The sequence below is a fragment of the Haliotis rufescens genome, unplaced genomic scaffold (assembly GCF_023055435.1).
Source record: "Haliotis rufescens isolate VD_foot unplaced genomic scaffold, xgHalRufe1.0.p SCAF_10, whole genome shotgun sequence".
NCBI lineage: Eukaryota > Metazoa > Mollusca > Gastropoda > Lepetellida > Haliotidae > Haliotis > Haliotis rufescens.
Genome location: NW_025963780.1, coordinates 40,456,782 through 40,473,132, shown reverse-complemented (window position 1 = coordinate 40,473,132; position 16,351 = coordinate 40,456,782). Strand labels below are relative to the sequence as shown.

General features: G+C 38.7%; 2 protein-coding genes across 2 annotated transcripts; both read left to right on the top strand.

Annotated features, from left to right (window-relative positions):
* Nucleotides 1-477: 477 nt before the first annotated feature.
* On the top strand, nt 478-9,853 carry LOC124146691 (sodium- and chloride-dependent creatine transporter 1-like). Its single transcript, XM_046517119.2, has 6 exons — nt 478-592; nt 1,028-1,159; nt 1,537-1,816; nt 3,441-3,573; nt 5,708-5,842; nt 9,827-9,853. The coding sequence occupies exons 1-6, from the start codon at nt 478-480 to the stop codon at nt 9,851-9,853; spliced, it is 822 nt and encodes a 273-aa protein (XP_046373075.2).
* Nucleotides 9,854-11,518: 1,665 nt separating this feature from the next.
* On the top strand, nt 11,519-15,153 carry LOC124146712 (sodium- and chloride-dependent glycine transporter 1-like). The gene is made up of 4 exons (XM_048391848.1): nt 11,519-11,609; nt 12,200-12,300; nt 13,931-14,101; nt 14,749-15,153. The coding sequence occupies exons 1-4, from the start codon at nt 11,522-11,524 to the stop codon at nt 14,830-14,832; spliced, it is 444 nt and encodes a 147-aa protein (XP_048247805.1). The 5' UTR covers nt 11,519-11,521; the 3' UTR covers nt 14,833-15,153.
* Nucleotides 15,154-16,351: the final 1,198 nt, after the last annotated feature.

The following is a 16,351-nucleotide window of genomic DNA, read 5'->3' as shown; positions in this document are numbered from 1 at the left end:
GCCGGGCCCGTGTGCGAAATACGCATCAGTCGGAAAGCGCACGTTAAATCTCCAAAGTAAGTAAGTAAGTAAGTAATGACATTGATTCGTTATCCGTTGTGAGGGTTCCCTGTCGGGGGTCAGGTTTGTCTGGCCTGGCGTCCCGGAGTCCCTAGGTAACCTCCATGTATCCACTCGTTACACGTAGAAGGCTAAACAATAGTAATAGCCTCAAACGTTTTGCGATGGTCAATGAGTCGATCATGATCAAATGGATGCTTCTTTTTGCCTTATTTGGTTGGGACAATGTACCTATTTTCGCCCGATATTTGTATATTCCTTTATTCAGACCATTTTATATGCACATATATGATTAAATAACTAACTGCGATATTGTATAAATTACCAGCCTTTTTTGACGTTTTTAATGATGCAGTATTAAAGATATGAATTTTGTCGAAGGTTAAACTCGAACATGTATCTGTTTTTAACTAAGGGATGGCAGGAGAAAGATGGCGGCATCATATGGACTACATCATCACCCTGCTTGGTGCCAGTATTGGATCAGGGGCATTTATTAAGTTCCCATATTTGTGTATGCGTAATGGTGGAGGTGAGACTTTGTTACGACAATATTTATGTATATCACAACCTGAAATCTTAAGGTGTAAATCGTACCTATATTGCATTTCCGTCTGATGTGCTAAATATAGCACATTTAGCTAGGTCTGCCATATCGCCATGTTCAAATTGGGTCGTAATTCTATGTCACCATTGCTGGGATAATGCACAAAATGTTCTGAAGAAGTGTGTGTATTCACCAACGCCAGTCAGAGTACCTCGGAACATGCATCATCGAACGCGACATAACTGCTAACCAAACGCATTTAAGTATCATATATCATTTTAGATTATTGAAGGCATGTGTTTGTCATATCCTTCTGTTCTCTTACTGTAGTATGTGCAAACATGACTTACAATACATTCAGTTTTGAATTCCATTGAATCCCACTCCAATTGAAGGTTTACCAATGTTCATGTTGTTTAGGGGCGTTTCTGATACCTTTCGCGCTGTTCACCATAATCGCCGTCATACCTTGTGTATTCCTGGATATGGTGATTGGTCAGTTCTCCCAGAGTGGACCAATCAACGCCTGGAATATGTGTCCACCTTTCAAAGGTACAGTATGCTTATATTGTCACCATCCTTTGGTTGGAAAACATTTTTTAAAAGTCACTGAAGAAAACTGATTATTTGTGTTCAATCAAGATTTGTGTAAGCAATACCTTTCACTATTTGGTTCAGTGTTTTCGTGCGTAAATATAAATATTACTGACCCAGAGGAGTGACCAGATGTGCATGGTCGCAGGAATCAATTTGGATAAAGTTTCCTTAACATTTCAATGTCCTTGCATTCACATCCGCGTGATTGCCATCGCATGACAGATTAACTATAATAATATGAAATATTCGGATGTTCTTTAACTTCTTGTGAGTTGTTTATATTCGCTATGACACGGGTGTGTGTACATGGACTTTGATACTTCCTTTTTCAGGAATTGGTGTTGGTATCTTGATTCTGCTGTGGATTGTCTTTTCACTTTACAATGCCATATTTTCCTGGTTTGTCTACTTCTTCTACTACTCGTTTTCGTCCACCCTACCTTGGGCCAATTGCGACAACGACTGGAACACCCCCTCGTGTATATCTGACAGTGGCATCAATAAGACGTATATGAACCACGCGGAAGTTACAAACTGCACCGCCTACAGTCATCAGGTAAACGTCACTGGAGGAGCGTATGCTTGTAGAACAGCTGCAGAAGAGTTTTGGAGGTACGTAAGCGTTGATTTCATCTCACCAAAAGAACTTTGTTTTACTGTAACCAGTTTTAAAACAAAGGCATGGTTCGTAGGTTCTTCCTTCTGAAGAATGTGCTTTGTTTTCGAATTCATTTTTTTATCAGATCCATGCGATGAAACAACCAACTATGGTTTACAGAGAATATATCTTCATTCCTATCAGTCACCACAGTTTATGATCCGTTATTAAATATTTCTACTCTACATGTAAAAGAGAGTAACCAGTCTCGAATATCTTTCAAAACAAATTCCATAGGGAGAAAGAAGCAAATAGTAAAGGAAATTATATGAATGAAAATCAGTTACGACAGCACATGTTAACGAAAAGGAGTCATGTCTGTCCTGATTGACTGGCCCCGTCATATATGAGTTTTGAGCGAGTTAATGACGATTCGAGGAGTATATCAGGTACATTATGGCATAATGTCAGCGAAGAGAAGCAAACCGTGAAGATTCGGGTTAGGATTGCTCTTGAGCAATCCATTCTTGTCGTATGAGGCGACTAACTGTGGATCGGGTGATCAGGCTCAGTGGCTTGCTTCATGCATGTTATCGTATCCGAATTGCGTAGATCGATGCTCGGGAAGTCAATCACTGGATTGTCTTTTTCACACACGATTATTTAAAGAACGCCGTAATATAGCTAGAATAGCTGGAATATAAGAGTATTTCATGATCAGCATTATCATAGCATAATGTTGGACGGGAGAGGTGAGATGAAATGGGTTGTAACCTGTCCTTGTACTAGTCTGGACAAATGTCGGCTTTATTGTGCTAGCCCACTGAGACACAGTGCCGCAGTTTAACATGGACACCCTACTCGGACACAGTATACAGACTTAGAACCAAACGCCTTGTTTGATGCCGAGCGCCAGGCAGGGTAACAATAAGTACCATCTTCTAACATCTTTTGTTAGACGCGGTCGGGGATCGTAACCCCGCGTTTCCACACTCCGGGGAGACGCTTTGTTACGTTTCCCCTCTTGGGGAAACTAAATGGTGCAGAATGCTGCTGACAGAACGTGATGAAGGATCACGGTGAAACTGGGTCTTGACCAAAGCCGGAGGCAGTCAGAATTACACTGCCAGGCAAGAGAACGTATACACCCATGTTTGATGGTGGCTAAAATGGAAACAAACAAGACATGTTTATTCAGTAGTGATGTATTTGATACGGGCATAATGGTTGTGTTTTGGACCTCACGTTTGAAGGGTTTCGGCGACTGGTTTTAGCTTAGTAAGTTTTTGATAACCTTTGTAATTTTTGGGTCACTTCCAATTTTTAAGTGTATACTTTCTTTTGACCGACGGTTTAACTATGGGGTATATAAAAGCGTTCAGCCTTGGAAATTCATGGGCCCCTGTAAACTACACAGAATTCTTCACACATAAATGAGCATAGATTCATACAAAATGTAACATTGATTAACAAGTAGTTGCTAACTGGCTCAGCATCAACCAGTCTCGATTATCCATTCAGATTATCGTACAGTGATAGAGACAATGATTTGAATGGATGACTGAAACTCAGTGATGATACCAGGTGTTCAACGTGAGCATTCCTCACACACGAAGGTAACAATTGGAATACTGTCAGATTGCAGGTGTTGCAGTTGACTGATGGTTTACATGACATGGGTGGAGTAAGGTGGCCTCTGGTTCTGTGTCTGGCCATAACATACTTGATTATGTTTGTTTGCCAGTGTCGAGGAATCAGGGTGACTGGAAAGGTAAATAAAAGTGAAAAAAACACTTTCGATATTCATAAAAAAAATCACTAAAAGCCGAGTCGATTGTACGATTCTGTCATGTCATGAGCATGTGTCTATGAATCACTATCAAATAATAATGGTGTCAGGTGTTCACGGAAAGGTGAGTGTACCTATCCCTACTGGTGGCACCCGTCACAAACACATGCAAAGGCAAGTCAATAATTGGTGTAATAACTCTGATGGCAGAGTCAAATATGCAGGGATGTACTTGTCGCGGAAATACTGTAGCAGGGCGTGGAGTCCAAGTTTGAGTGGTACTTGGAAGAGGAGAAATTTCAGGAAATATTTGAAATGTCCAAAGAAAGAGTTTTACAAACTTCCAAACTGGAAGCAGAGACAAGTGAAACAGCCAACCGGCCTCATCTAAGACGCTCATCAGGCAGATGTCGGCTCAAAACACTGTCATGGACATCTCCAGCATCTTATGACTGCATCATCTCATGGTGTCAACTTAATAGAAATCTCATCATGAGACTTCAAGAGCTTTTGGTTTATGATCTGTGTTTGTATTGACAGTAAAACTGGGATGTATATCCACCTTACCGACAGGGTGAATGTTGCGTGAAGATTATCTGCACGAGTACTTACAGACATCTGTCAATATGATCACTGGTGTCAGTTTCTCTGCTGCCGAAACAATCCGCGCGCTGTCACTCAGGTGTGAACATTGTCATCAATTTCATTGTCATGACCAGGAATGACGATACATTGTGCCTGCAGAGTCAGGAGGATGTACTAAGTGAAATATCAGTTTCATATCCCATGTCACCATCACCTGTCTATCATCTCATATCATCTGAAACAGGTGCTTGTAAAACGAACACATGACATTGATCTGATATATGGGGTAATACAGAACAAAGCCTTTCAATAATCTGTGATCTGCAATGATAGAGCATGCTCTACGTTGCGTTACAATTTGGGACAGGTGCTTTAAGAGTGTCATTAGTGGAATATAGTGAACCAATGGTGGAGGTCTTGCAACAGCCAAAACCATGCTGTGCAACAATTCACAACAGTGATTGGCAGATATGAGCTCCATATTGCCTGGGAAGTGTAGATATGGATGACATACCTTTGGACATTGTCATGCACACCAAAGCATGATTGACAAACCACAGAGCACCCCCACATCAGACCACAGGGTACTATTACAAGACTTGTGCAACTTGCTACTGATAACCACACGTTTCAACAGGGATCTCATTAGTGCTGCCTTAAGACAACTGCTGTGTGTATGTCATTGTGTTGTGTTGCTTCTCTGTCATTGACCAGTGTTAAACCTCAATGCAAGATGAAGTTGATCTACAATACTGTTTATTATTCATACAATTACCCCAAGTCAAGTTTTCATACACAAAATGTTGATACAAGTTGATATCATCCCAGAGACTGTAACTAAAAGGTATTGCATTTCAATCTATGCAGTGCTAATGATGGTATTTTGGTCATGTTATAAACAATCTTTGAATTAAAAAAATTTCCATAACTCTAAGTTGTCCTAATGAGCCCAATGAATTTATCAGAAGAAATCGTACTCATTCAGCGTGTGTCACATCCTCCTGGTCTGATGAAATATATCCTCTTCTTAATCCACAAGACAAAAGAAGCGGAAATTTGACATGCAAGCCTTAATCGGTTGAAAAGGATCCAAACATGTTAACTGCTGTGTTCTACCTTGTGGTACCAACCATGTATATATAGTTTGATCTTCATTTCACCTTTGACCCTTTATTGTACTTGATCTGAGCTACTTTTGTTAAATGTAAGCTCCACCTTGGTGCTGAGATCCTTACTCTAAATATGACACCTTACTAAATTACTGTATCAATCGTATTCCAAATATTTGATTGTACAATCATCAGATATTTTTGTTTGTCATATCACATGTTTCCTTCGATATCATGTCGATTGATTTATTATTTATTTCATAGATGTTGATATCTTCACTGCAATGATAATATCACTTTTCTCAACTTCGGAAACCCCAGCCTTTCACATTAAAGTATATAATAAATACGATTGCCTAACTGATATCGTTGTTGTTTGTTTCCATGTCGTACGCCTAAGGTAACTGTGATGCCTGTTACAGCTTGTGTACGTCACTGTTGGCGTTCCGTTTGTCCTGATCATCGTCTTCCTCGTCAGGGGATGTCTACTGCCAGGGTCAGCTGAAGGAATGTATTATTTCATCAAACCCAACTTCGATAAGCTTACAGAACCAGGGGTAGGTACACATGTGTTGACTGCTGCCGTCCAAAGTCTGACTGCTCTACATATAATGTTTGTGGTCAGATACTGTGTTCTCTCTAAGCTTGATTATATTTCATTCATCTAGGGGTCATTCTGAAAATGGTATATGAAAGAACTTAGAACCACTGACAAGGCTTTAAGCAACATAACCATTATATGTAAGCATAACTAAGCAAATAACCTGGTATAAGTGAAATATAAAAATATGCACCATATGAGGCCAGGACATTAACTAGAAAAAAAGCGGCCAAACCCAAACATCAGGACCATCAACTTTTGTCTTTACTCTAAAGACCGCCTCTTTGATCCAGTGGTAGAACGTCTGCACTTTGAACAGAAGGTCAGAGGTTCGATCCCCGGGCGCGTCATACTAAAACACGTGAAAAGATGGTAATTGTTGTTCCCCTGCCTGGCACTCGGCATTTAGTGGCTAAAACAAGGACTGGTCGGCTCGTAGTCAGTGTACAGTGTCAGAGTGGGAAATGCACGTTAAACTGCGGCATGGTATCTAAGTGCCCTAGCTCTATAAAATCGGCATTATACCCAACTAGTACCAGCAGCGTCACACACGTGCATGCACGTCGCTTTATAAGTGCAATAACCTTGAACGCGATGATTAACACCATTTCACCTCACCTCACCCTGAACCTAAAACCAGAAGACATATTCATTCCTTTTTTGTACTGGATTCCAAAGCTCCTTCAGAATCCGAACAAACAGATAAATATTGCTCGCTCCAGCAAATGTGCCACCAAATCCTTGTCACAACCATTATGTTTAATACAATCAAGATAGCATTATCTTTATATTCACAGAAAGTATCTAAGAGAAAAATGAAATTAATACCTTGTGAATTCCCAAAACTTCAACGGAATTGCTTGAATATTTGCAATCCTAGAAAGGTACCTCATTTAATTTGATTGCATACCTCTATCCTACACTTCACACTTAGAAAATATTAATTCCATATTCATAAGAAGTCTCTGCTGAAAGAGGAGTCCATTGCACGATTCTGACCATAACACGAGCCTGTGTTTATGAATCACTATTAAATAGTGATGACACCAGTTGTTCGCGAAAAGGTGAGACATTCATTTTGTAAATATTACAATGTAACCTACATGCATCTGTTTTAATCAGATTAAAAGCCAGGCACTTGCATTTCCGAAGGAAATCTACCTTCATGATTTAGCTTTCAATAGCAAAAACGTGCTTTATAGATTTGTCATTGGCATGTGACGCTTGAAGCTACACTGTATATCTTTTGGAACATTGTCTTTTTGACAGTGTGCTTATATTTTCGATTTCTTGCCGTGAACATTTGCAAAATCAATATGCAATATGGGTACATCAGTTTTGTTTTATCAGAAAATTAACTCAGGATACATTTTCTTCAAATGGCTAGTTTATACTAAAGTATAAACTAAACTGTTATTATTAGTATTGGAACATATCTGGCTACCAAAAATTCTAATTCAATATAAGCCATGGGCTTGAAACATTTTATCCGTCTGTGGCAATCCCACAGGCTACAAGGCAGGGCTTAATTCACTGTATTCCCGGTAATCTCACAGGCTACAAGGCAGGGCTTAATTCACTGTATTCCCGGTAATCTCACAGGCTACAAGTCAGTGCTTAAATCTCTGTATTCCCGGTAATCTCACAGGCTACAAGTCAGTGCTTAAATCTCTGTATTCCCGGTAATCTCACAGGCTACAAGTCAGTGCTTAAATCTCTGTATTCCCGGTAATCTCACAGGCTACAAGTCAGTGCTTAAATCTCTGTAATCCCGGTAATCTCACAGGCTACAAGTCAGTGCTTAAATGTCTGTACTCCCGGTAATCTCACAGGCTAAAAGGCAGGTCTTAAAACTCTGTATTCCCAGTAATCTCACAGGCTACAAGTCAGTGCTTAAATCTCTGTATTCCCGGTAATCTCTGTACAATACATATATAAACTGAGGGGCAAAGGGAAGTACACCGGGTTTGCTTTTATGTAATCGAAAAATGAAAGAACTGTTGTTAAATTTGATTATGTCCAGTTAACCATCACCGATTCCTGCAACAGTTTGCAAAATGTGATCTGTGGCTGGGTAATTTGCGTAAACAAAAATTGGTTCAATGAATCCTGGGGTAAGGAATGAATTTGCAACCAGGTATTTGAAATGTTGTAAATCTGTGCCGAAAAGGCAAATCAATTGGTTTTCAAAGGTACATTGTCTCAGATACCCGAAAGCAGTTGTTTGTAATGTTTAAAAAGTTGTCAAAGTTTTAATTCAAACTATTTAAAAAAAACACAAGACAATGCAGTGGTATTCCCTGAGTGCTGACTTAGCGCCAGTGCAGTTCATGTTTTAAATATAGTGTAACTTAAGATATTTTGAATTGGAAATTAAACATTAAAGAATCAACTTAGAGGTATGTAAATGTTGATCCTCTGTTTATTTACAACTGCAGACAAGAGTCATTGTTTTTTCACCAGATATGGATTGAAGCATGCGGTTACGCTTTATTTTCCTTGAATGCTGGCATGGGATTTAATTTAACCTTGTCGAGATACAACAAGATCAACAATAACTGTTTAAGGTAGGTATCTTTGTCACAATGACCATGCTACCAGAGTGGAAAAAATTTTCATTTTGAAATGAAACCAAACAAATAATTTTAAACTCTACTACATCAATTGTGATATGTAATTATCTGTATTTATAACATCAAGGCATGCAATTGTAACATTATTACTTTTTAAACGTCATCACATATCATGGTAGTTGTGACATCATGGCCCGCAATGGTAATCACAACATCATCACTGTCAATGGTAATTGTATCATCACCTGAAATGGTAACTGTAACATCATCACGGTCAATTGTTATTATAACATCTTGACCTGCAAAGATAATTGTAACATCATCTCTGTGAATGGTGAATTTAACATCATGACCTGCAATAGTATTTGTAATATATTGACCAGCAATGATAATTGTAACATCATCCCTGTGAATGGTAATTGTAACACTACCAGCAATGGTAATTTAACATCTTGACCTGCAATGGTAATTGTAACATAACCAGCAATGGTAATTGTAGCATCTTGACCTGTAAAGATAATTGCTACATCGCCCCTGTCAATAGTAATTGTAACATCATTACCATCAATGGTAATTGTTACATTATCGCCTACAATGGTGATTATCACATACTTATCTGTAATAGAACGTATAACACCATCGACTGTAAATGTAATTGTAACACCATCACCTTCAAGGGTAATTATAACATCATCACCTGTCATGGAACGTATAACATCATCAACTTGCATACCCTATAACAATACCATCATCCATTACTATGAACTGATCTATCTGGATTTCAATGAATATCCATTTCCATTTTAGAGACGCAGTTTGGGTTTGTATCGTGGACTTGCTTGCTACTATCTTGGTTGGATTTTCCTTCTTTTCAATCATCGGTCACGTTGCCTACCAACGTGGAGTGACAGTGGAGGCTTTTGCATCATCGGGTTAGTTAGCGCTGCTTTAGTCGTGGAGTGCATGTAACTCGGTGACTCTAATGATGGGAGGTTAATACTGAGGCTGGTACAGCAGTACCAAGGTGGCCCAAGAACCGCGTTACATACATTACTTACTGACATACATACACAGGAGTCTACATGCTTTGCAAATATTCGGGTATGTATTCTTTTGTTATTGTTATCGTGCCAGAAAACTAGGATCTTGGGATCGACTCCCGGTTCAACTTAAGCATATGCCTTGGCTTGTCCAGCGCTCGTGGGTTTCACCAAAGTGGTAAATGTCTTAGACCTGCATCACTTCGGGAATTCCTCCCACATCAAGCTGGCAGGTCGAGAGATACGTACATTATGATATTGTATTCATCATCACTATGTCTTTTCAGCACATATGAGTTGTGGTTAAAACATTGGTTTTCTGTGCAGACCGAAATCCCCATTGTGGCATATTGAGGTCCCGTGTTACATAAAGTCTTCCAGTGTTTTGGTTTCGCTCGATGGTTGTTAGTGTGTTTCTGTCTGTGATGTGGCATCCCAAGCCATATGGATGTTTTTAATTTATTTGACTATAATATCTTGATCACCGTCTCTTTCAGGCTTCAACCTTGCATTTATTGTGTATCCGCAAGTCCTGACTTATCTGCCCCTGCCACAGTTATGGTCAACCTTGACATTTATCATGCTGATGACGCTGGAAATAGATTGTCAGGTAGAATATACAAGAGGAATAGGCCTTAATGAGTGTGCAATTAGGTAATGGTGCCTGCATGAAATGGGCAAGAAAACTAAAATTTATTTGATATGATGATTTGCCAGTAGCAATATGTTTTGACGCACAAGAAGTGGAACAAACCTAACAGACATCGCTGACTTTAAACCAAACATTGGTTATACTTACTTGGGTTGACAATATAGACATGCTATGTAACATTCATTGCATTTGTCAAATTCGTGTTTCTGACGTGTGTGACGAAAAACCACCTTATTACATAAAAGCAACAAATTACTGTCTTTTCATGTTCATAAGTCATCTCTGCTAAAACAAACGAGTCCATTGTACGATTCTGATGATAACAGGAACATATGCTCATGAATCAACAGATATTCTAAACCAGATGAATACAGGTTTGTTCTTTAGAGCTGACTCATCAACACCTATTTAAATGTAAACATGTTAGTTGATGCATACTGTGTCTTGCAGCAGGAGACCGTTTAACTACATATTAAGTTTCACAACCCACCCATCAAGCAACATATCCTCACCTGACGAAGCTACCTTTTGTCTGTTATATTTGCTTTGTTAATGTTATCAAAAGAATTGCTACGTCATTATGTTACAACAACATGTGAGACGTTTTCGTGAGTAACGACACCCCATAATGGACCCCATTTCTAATTACAAGCGCTCTGTTAGAAAGACGTCTATGTGTGGGGACTTGTCCAGTGAGCTGTCTCTTGCTGCAAGTAACATGTGCTTTCATGCTGACATTTAATCTTACGTTTTACAGTTGCCAGCCGTTGAAGTCATATCATCAGCATTTGAAGATATGTTCCCAAGTCTACGTAAGCGACGGTGGCTTCCAACAGCTCTGATCCTCTTAAGCAGTTTCCCTTTTGCCATCATCTATCTTTTTCAGGTAAAAACGTTTTTGTTCAAAATATGCTCTCACAAAATAAACTGATTGTCTATTTTTCACAGGACTTCCTTTTTCCTACTGACTGTCATGGTCAGTAGGGAACTGACTGAAGCCCAAAACAGATATACTTATATAAATAATAGTGACTGAACAATTTTTATAACCATTAAAATATCTGCCATAAGCAGAGCCGATTGTACGAATGCGGCTCTATAATAAGCATGTATTTATGTCAAAAGGCATTATAAAACAGTGATGATATACTAGGTGTTCGCAAAAAGGTGATGGCACCGTCACAAATACATACAAAGGCAAGTCTATTGCTCACCTAAAAAGAAATTTACAAATGTTCATCACACGTCTACAAAATACACTTTGAAAGTTTCACCAAGGCCGTTAATTTTGTCGCCCCTTGTATGTATCCTTCTGAAAAGTTTGAATGGGAATAAATCCAATTTATTTCCATTTCCAGGGTGGGATATACATGCTGACACTAGTGGAATGGTACGCTTATTTCCCTTCCACAGCGGTCTTTGCCTTGTCGGAATGCATAGTGATGGGGTGGCTCTACGGTAAGAAGCCTGACTGATGTTGCAACACTTATATTGCATATTGCATTTAATTCACCACCATAACGTCATTTGCCTTCATATTGTTTCAGATCTTAATGACAAATATCATATTGTAGAGAAGCATTTATACATTATATGTTTGAAGAGTATTACATGATCGTAAAAAAAGGAAGGCTGGTGTCATAGAGGGTATGCTCATTCATCACCGTCTATTGTGCATGCATGTTCCTACCCAAAATGAAGTTACAATCTGTTGTGTTTTGTGGGGCTTAAGTCTTCGTACTTTGATGGTCCAGTCATTTTGTGCCTTTACACCCTATTGGATCTGTTTCGGCAGATAATCAAGGCTGATTATTCCCCAACATTGATGTTCTGTATTTACCTTCAGTTCCACTCACAGACATGAACTCGTGGTTGGTCAAAGCCTTCATTGCTTTTGTCTCCACTCATTAACTATGAGAACCTCTGCATGTTTGGAATGAATCATTGCTTGTATTTCCCCAATGTGTTTTCATAGTTTGTCTTTTGATAAGAACTATGTTCACTGTATATTGAACTCAGGTGGTCATTACTATGTTTATACCGTTAAGGCACAACGAGACTTCAAGCGGACGTCCAGCTGATGTGGGGGAAGAAGATCCCTGAGCTTTTCATCATGTTAATCAAATTTGCATCGCCATTACTCCTTGTGGTAGGACAGTTTTAACTTTCAATTTGATTCAACTGTTTCTTCTATTAATGTTATTATTTATATCCAAGGTACAATAATTCATCAGATATTATAAGGCATTTCACGGCAGCTGATCACGTCCGTACCTAAAAAGAAAAGAATATTTTCTTTGTTAATTTCTACCATATTCTGGAAACTCTTATCCAATATTCACATATTTTGCAGTGTCCTCGGAATATCAGAAATAATACTCGTACCTTTAGAATTCAGTATCAGAAGACGCAAATATCCAAATACCCTGTAATCTTTTTTTACATACATGAACGCTTTAATAATAATCTTGTGTGATGTATATTTTAACAAGGACATTTTTTGCATTGCACATGCTTTGTTTTGTGTTTGAATTCAAGCAGTGAGAAGGCTTTTTAAAATCTGATAATAATATCTTAGGAATCTATTAATGTTTTGATTTTATAATGTTATGTGTTATGTACATTGCACCAAGGATTATGGGTGAGTGAGTGAGTTAAAATTTAACGTCGCATTGACATTATTTCAGCCATATAGTGACGAGACCAAGTTTAATATGTAAACATTTGAGTCATTTATGCAAAGTTATATTTAAAAACAATTCATGAAACATACTTGAGCATGCATACTATATTTAAAAACAATTTATGAAACATATTTGAGCATAACACATATAATACAGTTATAAAACACGGGCTATAGGCCACCAGTAACCAAAGCTAGGCCATCTCGCTTGGGATCATGGGGACTTACAGCACCTCGGCTTCCTGCATGATATCCCAGCAGGATTTACGTCATCACTTTAGCTTCTGATGGTTGTGCATAATACTAACCAATATTAAAAATTGTCAGTAATGAGGCTTAAAAACACTGGTTGATGATAGTAACATCGATTATGATAGGATTATGTGTCAATTCCTGGACCAAGGATTAAGGAAAGGGTTTTGTCTCATCATTGAAGAATGCAGTTTATCTGGCAGATTGAATGTCATTGGATGTCCCAACACTATAATTACTTTGTATGTGTAATGACAAGCGTGGGTAAGGGCTATGTAGAGGCCTCAAGGGGTTGTTCCCTTTCTTCAACATGTCAAAGCTTTGGAGCCAGTGAATCGAAGAGAGCAAATAAATAAACTTGTCTCATGATTCATGTTCATTAGATGGTGTCTAAAATTTAGGTTTTATTTATTTTCTCCCCAAAATGTTTTTTGAACATTTAGTTTTTCCTTGTAGGTTAAATATAAGGGTAAGTGATAGTGAATAACATCAACAGTGCTACAACAATACAAATGGGTGATCCACACATAACACCAGAGGAACACTTTCAACCATTTTCGTGGCATGACCAGGAAAGTCATCATTGAATATAGCAAGATACCGATTTTAGTAAATTTAGTCATTTTCGTTGAGTGACTTAAGACATAGGTAATACAGAGCAATATTAGTCTAGTAAATAAAGGGCAACATTGGTCTCTGCCAATTCCCTGTGTCTCAAAAATGAATAAACTAAACTCCCTCCAGCACTCACCTTATTATTAGAAATATATCTCTGCCTCTCCTCTCGAGAATATAAAATGCAAAGAATGGCACACCCATGGGTCCTTGTCATCTTTTCATCCAGATCACCTTCGGCTACTCCCTCTACTCCTACCGACCTCCTAAGTACGAGGACTACATCTATCCTGCCTGGGCCACTGCAGTCGGCTGGATGATATCCTGTGCCTCCATTGTTCCCGTGCCTGCCCTCTTCATCTGGGCAGTTTGGCGGACTCCAGGAAACACTTTAACTGAGGTAGCACATACAGCTATCTGCAGTATGAACAACCATTATGGGTACCTATGACACCTTGAAGTGTCTGATGGATGACAAGTATTCACACAGTTAGCTCTCCTTCCATCTTTTGTTTCATTTCGCTACACCAAAGATAGTATGGCAAAGCTGGACCGGCTGTGGTGAGTGGTTGTAAATGTCGTCCTCACAGTGTTGGCTCAAAGTTTTAAACTCAACCATCAGGATTGGTTATGACAACCTTTGTTTGTTGTTATAAAATATTAAATACACAACCAATTTTTAGTTTATTATTTGGAGAGCAGATATGATTATGCATTCAGATCAATTTGTTACGTGCACAATTCATGGTTATGATAATCTTATGTTTTGATACATTTCACAATTATACCCATCGTAGCTTTTTTATTCATAGCTTCATGGTGAGCACACTTTGGCCAAATATTACGAACGAACACTGTGCTTTTCTTGAGAAAGAAGCTTAGAGAAATTTCAGTGTTTTACAGTAAAACATATCACATTTAAGAGCTGTTAATTGAGTAATCACAGTGTTATTCCTGGGAATGTTTTACATATAATTTTATGATGCTTCAATTAATCTCTTGACGGTTAAGAAAGTCATGCTAGTTTTTACAAATTATACATTTCAGAAAATCAGACAGTCGCTGCAGCCAAATAAACAATGGGGTGAGCAAGCTCTAGACGAAATGGCCGACGAAGTTCCATGCACTTAGAAGACATCAACTTCAACCATCGCAAGAACAAAAAGACTATAGATTCATCAAAGACCTAGTGAAGTCATGCCAGACATTTAATGGTAGACATTCAGAGGAATATATTAAATATGGCACATTGCTTCTCCAATTGCTTGATGTCCAATGCTATGACCTTTAGACCTTCTTACTCAATGGCACGTATTTGAATGACAGTTGTGCGAATAAGGGTGCTGCCAAAAGAGCAGAACATGCTTATCCTGGCGTCATCACTGATTTTCATCGATCCATTCATAAAAGACTTATTGCTCTTTTGCCTTCTACGCAAATTTGTTTCAGCAACTATTTAAGACCGATCATTCTCTGGCATTGACGTTTTTAATTTCCATGCACAATTCAGCAAAGAAAGCCAGAAATACGACTATGTTTATTCAGAATTATTAGTGTGGTGGCCCAGAGAACATTTACTGATAGTAGCATTTCTGTTCTTGGTCTAAGACGTTTTGACAGTTATAAATAATTTTCTTTAGATAGCATACCATTAGATCCAGATGAATACGCAATGCACGCAAAATTGTAAAAACGTGACGACTATCTCCTTTTTTGTAAAAATGATACCCTAATGACCTGATGTAAACATACATAATACACATTAGAGCAAACATCAATATAAGTGGCATTAAATCCATATTTTGCAATAGTGTTGTATATTAACGGAAAAATGTAACTGTGCTTTATATGACGTGTAGTAAATGTAAATGAAAAAAACAACATATTATTTAGTCATTAGTCTAATCAATGTTGTATCCAAAACATACATTGTAATACGAGACACACGGTAAAAGAGGTTTGGTGTAACAACTGAATGAACATTGTAAATACTGGCTGTGACCAGCATTTCCATTGCTACAGGCGAGGCAAGGGCGGCGCATTGAAGACACCAGGTGATTGAATCCTGGGGGATAGTGTTCCAAATGTCAATCAAAATGATTGGCCCAACTGAATAAGTCCTGTCGTAGGCGTCGGTCAATCTCATTCCAGACATGTTCTATGTAAACATGCCGTTACGTCCCTGCATTTGCACAAAGGGTAGAACAGTTCCGGGAGCATACGCCATTCTAATTGCCATTAACCATCGGAGCTGTCCAGATGAAACCTGGACTCATCTGTGAACCGTATACTGTCCAAGTCTTGTCTTCTGAACCTCAGATGCTGTGTATACGAAACTAGTTTTGCCTGACGGTGACATGGAAGCAAAATTGAACCTATTGTTAGACGTCGGAGCTAGAGAATGTGTCCCGCAACTGATTGCATACGGTCCTGCCACTGGTTGGTCTCAACCCAGGAATCATACGAGCTGTTAATGTGGCAGTTTGGTATCGATTCCGCTGATGCACAAAACCGAATATGGTTGTCTTACTGACGTGGCATCACACGTGGACGACCGGCCCCATGGCAAGTCATACGCCCTGCTGGAGATAAAGTCTCCAAAGAGACGATATTGTGTTTCGATAAACATTAAAATGTCTGGCAACTTCGT

Excerpts from the sequence above, each read along its gene's own strand:
- LOC124146691 (XM_046517119.2), top strand. The coding sequence starts at position 478 with ATGGCAGGAGAAAGATGGCGGCATCATATGGACTACATCATCACCCTG. Across the intron at positions 593-1,027 it reads GTGTATGCGTAATGGTGGAG|GGGCGTTTCTGATACCTTTC; the intron begins GTGAGACTTTGT and ends CATGTTGTTTAG. Across the intron at positions 3,574-5,707 it reads GAATCAGGGTGACTGGAAAG|CTTGTGTACGTCACTGTTGG; the intron begins GTAAATAAAAGT and ends TGCCTGTTACAG.
- LOC124146712 (XM_048391848.1), top strand. The coding sequence starts at position 11,522 with ATGCTGACACTAGTGGAATGGTACGCTTATTTCCCTTCCACAGCGGTC. Across the intron at positions 11,610-12,199 it reads AGTGATGGGGTGGCTCTACG|GCACAACGAGACTTCAAGCG; the intron begins GTAAGAAGCCTG and ends TATACCGTTAAG. Across the intron at positions 14,102-14,748 it reads CAGGAAACACTTTAACTGAG|AAAATCAGACAGTCGCTGCA; the intron begins GTAGCACATACA and ends TATACATTTCAG.